The following is a 10,337-nucleotide window of genomic DNA, read 5'->3' on the forward strand; positions in this document are numbered from 1 at the left end:
AAACTGTAGCAGGGGCCCAGAACTTCCTTGTCAAAGGAGGCTGTGCTAATGACAGGCCTTATCACCAAGGGGTGTTGGGAAGAGTTCAGTTTTTGCACCCAATGCCCCAGACCATCCTTATGAGGCACACAGAGCTGAAATCTCTCTACGGCACTTAGCAATATGCCCACTTATTGTAGAGTTCGAGAGCCTGTCAATCTGTAACATATTTATCAGTACAACACTGCATGCAGTAGAGCAGTGCTATTAACACTACTGGGCAGATCCCAAGGCCAGAAGGCACCGTTGTGATCAGGTAGTCTGGCCTCCTGCCTAGCACAGGCCACAGACCTGCCCAAAAATAAGTCCTAAAGCAGAGCTGTTTAGCTAGAACTATATCCTGCCTTGATTTAACAATTGTCAGTGATGGAGAATCTACCACAGCCCTTGGTAAATTGTTTCAATAGTTAAATACCCTCATTGTTAAAAAATTACACATTATTTCTGATCTTAATGTGTCTAACTTCATCTGCCAGCTAAGTGGATAATGTTATAACTTTCTCTGATACATTGAAGAGCCCATTGTTAAACTTTTATTCCTTATGCAGCTACTTACAGACTATGTTCAAGTCACCCTTTAACCTTCTCTTTGTTAAACTAAATAGATTGAGCTCCTTTAGTCTATCAGTATAAGGCAGATTTTCTAATCCTTTAATCATTCTCTTGACTCTTCTCTGGACTCTTTCCGTTGTATCAATGTCCTCCTTGAACTATAGACACCAGAACTGGACAAAATATTCCAGCCGTGGTCACACCAGTGCCAAACACGAGAGGTAAAATAACCTCCCTGCTCCTACTCAAGATTCCCCTGGTTGCACATCCTGGATTGAACTCGTTTTTTTGGCTGTACTGTGGCACTAGGAGCTCATGTTCAGCTGATTATCCACTATGACCCCCCAAGTGTTTTTCGGAGTCACTGCTTCCCAGCATTGGGTCCCCCATACAATATGGATGGCCTGTCTCTTCCTCCAAGATGTATACCTTCACATTGAGCCATATTAAAACACATGTTGCTGTGGGACCGATGGACTAAGTGAGTTGCCCAAGGTCATAGAAGAGGTCTGTGGAAGAGCCTGGAACTGAAGCCAGCTTTTCTGAGTCCAAGGACAGCGCTTTAAGCCCTGAATCATCCTTCTTCTCTGGGGCAAGTGACTGAGGTGGGGGCAGCTAGCAGCTCAGCATGCTGAGATTACCAGAAACTCTGGGAATTACACTCCAGAAACATCACTAAACAGTGTGGTGGAAAATTAACCACGCATTGTGTTTGGATCAGAAGAGGCCTGAGGCTCCTTTATTGATTACAAGAGCAGGAGGGTAACAGCTCAAAGTAGCTGCCCCCCGATGCAAAGCACACACAGCTTTTTAAAGCTTAAAACCACAGACAAATTACACATACTTCCGTATTAATTACCTTACTTGAAATACATTGCAAAATTAACACTGGTCAGAAGCAAAAACAAGCGTCTCCCCCACTAGGCCCCCTCTTGTTATTCACTGTCTTTTGCAGTCAGCGACCTTTCTAACACAACTGTTGTGGCTATATATTTCATAAGATTGACTATTGCAAATTTGTTCTGTCCCCAACCCACAATTGGTCAAGCGCCCTTCCACCAACTGCGTTTTTCCCTTATTCAAGCCCTGTGGTTTTCCCTTATTTAATGGTGTTAAATTTTCAAATGAATTTTAGTTTTGCAGTTTCTCTTTGAAATCTATTTTTGAAGTTTTTTTGTTGAAGTATGGTTACTTTTAAATCTGTTATAGAATGACCAGGGAGATTGAAGTGTTCTCCTACTGGCTTTTGTATGTTACTATTCCTGATGTCTGATCTGTGTCCATTTCTTCTTTTACATAGAGACTGTCTGGTTTGGCCAGTGTACATGGCAAAGGGGTATTTCTGGCATGTGATGGCATATACCACATTAGTAGATGTACCAGCAATACCCCTCTACCATGTACATGAGGTGCAGGTGAATGAGTCCCTGGTGATGTGGCTGGGTCCTCTGATGGTGTCACTAGAGTAGATATGGGGACAGATTAGGCAACGGAGTTTGTTACAGGGATTGGTTCCTGGGTTAGTGTTTCTGAGGTGTGGTGTGTAGTTACTGGTGACTATTTGCTTCAGGTTGGGGGGCTGTCTGTAAGCGAGCACTGGCCTGCCTCCCAAGGTCTGTGAGAGTGAGGGATCATTTTCCAGAATAGGTTGTAGATCATTGATGATGTGCTGGAGAGGTTTTAGCTGGGGGCTGTATGTGATGGCCAGTGGTGATGTGATGTGTCCTGGATCAAAGCTGGAGGCATGTAGGTAAGTATAGCAGTCAGTAGGTTTCCAGTATAGGGTGGTGTTTATGTGACCATCACTTATTTGAACTGTAGTGTCCAGGAAGTGGATCTCTTGTGTGGACTGGTCCAGGCTGAAGTTGATGGGGGGTGGAAATGGTTGAAATTCAGGTGGAATTCTTCAAGGGCCTCTGTCATAAATATAAAGGGAAGGGTAAACACCTTTAAATCCTTCCTGGCCAGAGGAAAAACCCTTTCACCTGTAAAGGGTTAAGAAGCTAGGATAACCTCGCTGGCACCTGGCCACAATGACCAATGAGGAGACAAGATACTTTCAAAGTTGGAGGGAGGGAGAAACAAAGGGTCTGTCTGTGTGTGTGATGCTTTTGCCGGGGACAGAACAGGAATGGAGTCTTAGAACTTAGTAAGTAACCTAGCTAGAGATGCGTTAGATTCCGATTTCTTTAAATGGCTGAGAAATTAGACTTTGCTGAATAGAATAAATATTCTTGTCTCTGTGTCTTTCTTGTAACTTAAGGTTTTGCCTAGAGGGATTCTCTGTGTTTTGAATCTAATTACCCTGTAAGGTATTTACCATCCTGATTTTAGAGAGGTGATTCTTTTTACCTTTTCTTATATTAAAATTCTTCTTGTCAGAAATTGAATGCTTTTTTTCATTGTTCTTAAGATCCAAGGGTTTGGGTCTGTGTTCACCTATGCAAATTGGTGAGAATTTTTATCAAGCCCTCCACAGGCAGGGGGGTGCAAGGTTTTGGTGAGGATTTTGGGGGGAAAGACATTTCCAAACAACATTTTCCCAGTAAACCCAGTCAAACGTTTGGTGGTGGCAGTGGAAGTCCAAGGGCAAAGGGTAAAATAGTTTTTACTTTGGGGACGTTTTAACCTAAGCTGATAAAAGTAAGCTTAGGAGGTTTTCATGCAGGTCCCCACATCTGTACCCTAGAGTGCAGAGTGGGGAAGGAACTTTGACAGCCTCCTTCCCGTGGGTCCATATGATGAAGATGTCATCAATGTAGCACAAGTACAGGAGAGGCACTAGGGGACGAGAGCTGAGGAACCATTGTTCTAAGTCAACCATAAAAATGTTGGCATCCTGTGGGGCCATGCGGGTACCCATAGCAGTGCTGCTGACTTGAAGGTATAAGTTGTCCCCAAATCTGAAATGGTTGTGGGTGAAGACAAAGTCACAAAGCTCAGCCACCAGATGTGCCCTGGCCTCATCAGGGATACTGTTCCTGACAGATTGTAGTCCATCCTTTTGTAGAATATTGGTGTAGAGGCTTCTACATCCATGGTGGTCAGGATGGTGTTTTCAGGAAGATCATCAATGCATTGTAGTTTCCTCAGGAAGTCAGTAGTGTCTCGAAGATAGCTAGGCATGCTGGTAGCATAGGGTTTGAGGAGAGAGTCCAAATAGCCCAATAATCCTGCCGTTAGTGTGTCAATGCCTGAGATGATGGGGCATCTAGGGTTTCCAGGTTTATGGATCTTGGGTAGCAGAACGAATACCCCTGGTTGGGGCTCTAGGGGTGTGTCCATGTAGATTTGTTCCCGTGCTATAGCAGGGAGTTTCTTCAGCAGATGGTGTAGTTTCTTTTGGTACTCCTCAGTGGGATCAGAGGATAATGGCCTGTAGAATGTGGGGCTGGAGAGTTGCCTGGCAGCCTCCTGGTCATAATACAACCTGTTCATTATGATTGCAGCACCTCCTTTGTCAGCCCCTTTGATTATAATGTCAGAGTTGTTTCTGAGGCTGTGGATGGTGTTGCATTCTGTACTGATGAGGTTATGGGGCCAGTAATGCTGTTTGTTCACCATTTCAGCCTGTGCACGTCTGCGGAAGCACTCTATGTAGAAGTCCACTCTGTCATTTCAACCATCAGGAGGAGTCCACACAGAATTCTTCTTCTTGTAGTGTTGGTAGGAGTGTTACAAGGATATTAATACTTCCCTATCTTCCCTATCTCGGACACATTCTAGGATCTCATTTGAATTGTTCACTCCTGCATCATACTGGGGGCTCACAGTCATCCTGGGACTGATTAATATATCTTTCCCCTCCTTGGTCAGTTCCAACTTACCCTTGGCTATATAAACTGGCACATAGTGAATCGAACTAGGGAAGATTCAGAACTGACATGATACCAGTGTAAAAGCACTTTTACAGGAATGAAATACCAGGTACTAATGGGCTCTTTAACCTAGCAGGGAAAGATATAACAAGGACCAATAGCTGGAAACTGAAGCCAGAGAAATTAAATTTGGAAATGAGGAACACATATTTTTGGCTGTGTTGGTAATTAACCAGGGGAACAAACTCTCAAAGGATGTTGTGGATTCTCCTGATATCTCTAAACCAGTATTAGATGCCTCCCTAAAAGATATGCTTTAGAGGAACAGAAGTGATGCTTTAGTCAAAAAGAAGTCATTGGGCTCAATATGGGGGAAACTGGGAGAAATTTTCCAGGAGGTTGGACTCGATAATCTAATGGTCCCTTCTTTATAATCACTCAACAAGAATATATGCTGGCCTAGAAGACTCAAGATTGTCACAGTGAAACAGGGATATCTGGTCTCTTTACCCTGTAAACCAGATCCTTTCCTGTCATGAGAGGAATATCACAATTTAATCATGACAGGTGTGGAGAAAGTACATAGGGAAGTGTTATTTACTCCTTCTTATAACACAAGAACTAGGGATTGCCAAATGAAGCTAATAGGCAGCAGGTTTAAAACAACAAAAGGAAGTATCTCTTCACACAAAGCACAGCCACCCTATGGAACTCCTTGCCACAGGATTTAGTGAAGGCCAAGATTATAACAGGGATCAAAGAAGAACTAGATAAATTAGTGGAGAGGAGGTCTTTCAATGCCTATTAGCCAGGATGTGCAGGGATGGTATCTCTGCCTTACTTTTCCCTGAAGTTAGGAATGGGCTACAAGGGATGGGTCACTTGATGATTGCCTGTTCTGTTCATTCCCCTGGGGCACCTGGCATTGGCCACTATTGGAAAACAGGATACTGGGTTAGATGGAACATTTGTCTGATCCCATATGGCTGTTCTTGTATTCTGATGTTTTTAATTGCCCAACTATTTGAGCTGGGAACAACATCCCATCTATGATAAAAGCTTATCACCCAGCAGCACTGATTGGACACTAGAGACTCTTACTTGTGACCAGAGCTATACAGTCACCCCCAAACTCCTTAAAATGAGTAGGTTTATTAGCAAACAGAACTGGCCCAACTTACATTCTTTTGGGAAGACAAGAAGCTCTTGGGACCCAGCCGAGTTTCCCTGTGTCTCTTAGAGCATCGTCCCATCTGTCTGCCCTTTTCCTGTGGAAGCAGCCTTTGTGAAACCTGTGTGATCCTGGGCGCAGCCACCATAGTGCTCAGCCACGTCCATGTTACAGGGCCTAGGTGTGAAGGTGACCTTCGCCCTCAGACTGCTTTCTCTCAACCAGACCATCAAAGATGAGACCCCCATGGCCATTGATCCATAGTTTGGCAGTTAGACCCATTTAGCCTCAATGGCTTACAACCACTGGTTCTGTGACCGTGCTGAAACTCCCTGTGACACTCCAACATTACTCTCAGAAATCCACTACTTAACCCTCACTGTCATCCCCACATCTGCCACAGACACTAAAGGGCTGGAGTCACAGGGCTTCCCAGAAACCAGCTGTCACAGGAGGCTGTGGTAAGAGGCCTTTTATAGACAAATGTCAGAGGTGTTGCTCTGTGGAACCCTGACACTGCCCTGATCTTAGGGTCTCAGAGTATCTAACTACATTGAATGTATTTATCCTCCCACCACCGCTGTGAGGCAGGGCAAGGCTATTATCCACCTGTGCAGAGATATCCAATGGCTTGGCCACAGTCACGCATGGCCTGGGAATCAAACCCAGCTGTCTGGAGTTGCAGAGCCGTGCCCAGACCACAGGACCAGCCTTCCAGACACCTGAGCGGTGACAGGTCTGGTTGCACTCTCTGCTGCACCAGCAGAGCTCCCCACTGCGCTGTATAGAGTGGGGATGGCCAGGAGCCAGTTACAGGGATTTGATTCCCGGGGCTGTTTTCTCCCTGCTTCAGCAGAGTTTAGAGCAGCCTGGGGGCTGGGATGACCTCTGCCCATTGGTAACGGCTTCCAAGAGCACAGCCCACTCTGGCCAAGTCCCTGTGGATGGGGGGCCACCCCAGAGTGCCCCTTTGGGGTCTGAGGTGGCCCTGCAGGAACCCTGCCCATCCCTCTAAGGTCCTTGCAATCACTTAGTGTCAGCCAAGGATACTTAAAAGAAGAGCCCCCTTTGGGGGTTGCATTTATTTAGTCTTCTCCAAAACACCAGGTCTCTTACCCTCCAGCCCCAGCCTTCTCCTTTACTCAGGATCACCCCCACGGTCCTGATTACTGCAGTCAGCGTTGGTTCAGACCCTACTCCCCTTTTTCCCCTGAAGTCCTGTCCTCTGTCCCATATTTTCTCACTAAGCCCAGCCTCTTGCTCCTCCACTTTCCCCAAGGCTCTGCCTCTGAGCCAGGCCAGAGTCAGGCCATTGTAAGAGCTGCCCTGGGAGCAAAGGTTGCTGTGGGGAGACCAAGACTCTCCACATTCCCTTACTTGTACATCCTGGGGGATAAAATGTAGAGGGTTTAGGGCACCTCACAGTGGCTCCGGTTCCCTGTGCAATTCTTAGCAAGGCCTGACTCTTGCTAAGGGGGCAGAGTCTCAGGGAAAGGGGAATAGGAGAGGTGTGGTCTTCGCAGAAGAGATGGGGCAGAGGAAAGGGCCTCAGGGGAAGAGGATCCAGGATGGAATACGTGGCCATGCCCATAGCTCATGTTTTTCCTCCCCCATGTCACCAGCACTGGAGCCAGGTGATGAACTGACCCTTCACTTGACAAATGCCCTGATTATCCTCTCACGAAGGTGTTTGCTTTTCACACTATACACGATTGGGTTCATCAGGGGCGGGACCAGCAGGTAGATGTAGCCGAGGATAATCTGAAGCAAGTGAGTAGAGCTATTTCCGAATCTGTGTATCACAGACAGGCCAATGTCTGATATGTAGAAGACCACAACTGCGCAGAGATGGGAGACACAGGTGTTCAGGGCCCTGAGGCACTCTCTGTGGGAAGCGATGCTCAGCACTGTTTTGAGGATCATCACATAAGAGAGGAAGATGAGGAATGAGTCCAATCCATCCGTCATGACTTTAACAAACAAGCCATAGATGCTGTTCACTGAGATGTCTGAACAAGCTGCCTTCATGATGTCCTGGTGCAGGCAGTAGGAATGGGAGAGGACATTGTCTCGATAGTATCGGAAGTGTTTTAGGAGAATGGGGAGTGGGAGTATTACGGCCACCGATCTTACCACAGCCACCAGGCCCATCTTGGCTATTCTCGGTGGAGTTAAGATGGAGGCATATCTCAGTGGGTTACAAATTGCGATGAAGCGGTCAAAGGCCATCAACAAGAGGACAAAGGACTCAATTTTTGAAAGCGAGTGGATGAAGAACATCTGGGCAAAACAGGCATTGAGGCTGATTCTCCTAGAGTTAAACAAGTATATGCCCAGTATCGTCGGTATGGTGGCTATGGATAAGCCAAGGTCCGTGACAGCCAACATGGAAAGGAAAATGTACATGGGCTCATGGAGGCTTGGCTCTGTTTTAATAATGAACAGAATGACTGAATTTCCTACTATTGAAATAACATACATTAAGCAGAAGGGGATAGAGATCCAGAGGTGGATGTCTTCCAGTCCAGGTATCCCGGTTAGAAGGAACATTACAGAGTTGAATTTAGTGTCATTGACACCTGACATAATGTCCTGGGCAGGTCTGGGGACTTTTGAACTTTTCTTCCTGAAAAGAGAAAGAACAGGAGAAAGAACAGGAGACTAGATGATAGTTAGCGAGAAATCTTTCTGCTCTCAGTGCAAGTCTAGAGATTTTCAGGACCTCAAGGAAAATCAGCAAAAAAATCAGCAAAATAAATATTCCCAAAGTATACATACAATATGATGGGGTCTCATTTAACTACAACTAATCAGGAGAAAGATCTTGGAGTCATCATGGATAGTTCTCTGAAGACGTCCACGCAGTGCACAGCAGCAGTCAAAAAAAGCAAACTGGATGTTAGAAATCATTAAAAAAGGGATAGAGACGGAGAATATCTTATTGCCCTTATATAAATCCATGGTGTGCCCACATCTTGAATACTGCATACAGATGTGGTCCCCTCAACTCAAAAAAGATATACTGGCATTCAAAAAGGTTAAGAAAAGTGCAACTAAAATGATTAGGGGTTTGGAACGGGTCCCATATGAGGAGAGATTAAGTAGGCTAGGACTTTTCAGCTTGGAAAAGAGAAGACTGAGGGGGGATATGATAAAGGTCTATAAAATCATGACTGCTGTGGAGAAAGTGAAAAAGGAAAAGTTATTTACTTGTTCCCATAATATAAGAACTAGGGGCCACCAAATTAAATTAATGGGCAGCAGGTTTAAAACAAAGAAAAGGAAGTTCTTCTTCACTCAGTCAACCTGTGGAACTCCTTGCCTGAGGAAGTTGTAAAGTCTGGGACTATAAAAGGGTTTAAAAGAGAACTGGATACATTCATGGAAGTTAAGTCCATTAATGGCTATTAGCCAGGATGGGTAAGGAATGGTGTCCCTAGCCTCTGTTTGTCAGAGGGTGGAGATGGATGGCAGGAGAGAAATCACTTGATCATTACCTGTTAGGTTCACTCCCTCTGGGGCACCTGGCATTGGCCACTGTTGGTAGACAGGACACTGGACTGGATGGACCTTTGGGCTGACCCAGTGTGGCCATTCCTATGTTCTTATGTAATTGGATTTCCTGATTACCCATTTAAACATCACATCCCTCTTTGAAGCCTGAGACTTTCTTGGCCACATTGCTATCTTGTGCCTGGGAGTTCCATAGCCTACTTGAGTACTTTGTGATTTTACAATTCTGACCTTCAGACAGACACTCTTTCTGGTCATCCACTTCTGAGTTGGCCCATTGTATCATGATGGCCATAAACACATGGCAAGTGCATGGTGAAGACGGTCATTTTATGTATCTGCCCTGCATTGAAGCTATTTATAAACGTGTTTCATTGCCTCACAGATATACTTTTTATTTTCTCCATTCCTGAGACTTCAAATTATTCCACTCTCTCTTTCCAGCACATGGGATAAATTCTTAGTGCCAGGTTCTTAATTCAATAATCGTGACTTCTACTGGGTTGCTCCAGATTTACATGTGTAAATTCAGTCAGAACCGGGCTATGTTAAATTTCCCTTACAATATGCTCCGGGTGATACACTCTGACCCCCAAAAATCCCTCCAAGGGAAGCTGAAGTGCTTTGCCTGGCCAATGTTAACTGAAGCCAGAGCATTCGATCTTCCTCACAGGACCTGCATCCTCTCCCCATGCACGGGTCTATAGATACTTGGCAAGTTACAAACTAATACAGACAGTTACTTCAGATGGCTGGGAGAGGAATTGGCATCACAAATAGGTGAATATGCAAACACTACGTTTGCACTAATACCCACTTGTGTGTGCAAATTACTTCAGCCATGCTCATGTAAGAGGTGATGGGCGCAAATTACTTACAACTAATATAACACTTCCCTTTCCTGCACCTCAGCTCTGTAATACTACTGAAACAAAGACCAGTGGTTCTGTTCTCTTATAACTTTTTGGAAAGACTTGCAGCGGTATTTGTGAGGGATTATGTTCATGACCCCGAATGTATTAGAAACAGCTTCTGGTCAGCTACCAGGGGATACTATCATACAGCTGTTAACTGCACAAGAGTTATTAGCACAAACCATTGCAAAAAGTATGTGGAGAACTTCTGAAATACTTTCTAGAGTAAAAGCCATTAAGCAGTAGAGTTTCCACTGTTCCTCATGAAAGTTTGGTTTGCAATATTTTATTACAATGAGAAGTTTTGGCATAAAATTTACACATCTGTAG

At 45.0% G+C, this 10,337-nt stretch overlaps 1 protein-coding gene across 1 annotated transcript; it reads right to left on the reverse strand.

The window, feature by feature from the left end:
- Window positions 1-7,230: 7,230 nt before the first annotated feature.
- On the reverse strand, window positions 7,231-8,320 carry LOC119849810 (olfactory receptor 51G2-like). Its single transcript, XM_038387039.2, has one exon. It carries the CDS (start codon window positions 8,164-8,166, stop codon window positions 7,231-7,233), a length of 936 nt encoding a protein of 311 aa, XP_038242967.2. The 5' UTR covers window positions 8,167-8,320.
- Between the last annotated feature and the right edge of the window lie 2,017 nt (window positions 8,321-10,337).

The sequence above is a fragment of the Dermochelys coriacea genome, chromosome 1, assembly GCF_009764565.3.
Source record: "Dermochelys coriacea isolate rDerCor1 chromosome 1, rDerCor1.pri.v4, whole genome shotgun sequence".
Taxonomy (NCBI): Eukaryota; Metazoa; Chordata; order Testudines; family Dermochelyidae; genus Dermochelys; species Dermochelys coriacea.

Excerpts from the sequence above, each read along its gene's own strand:
- LOC119849810 (XM_038387039.2), bottom strand. The coding sequence starts at position 8,166 with ATGTCAGGTGTCAATGACACTAAATTCAACTCTGTAATGTTCCTTCTA.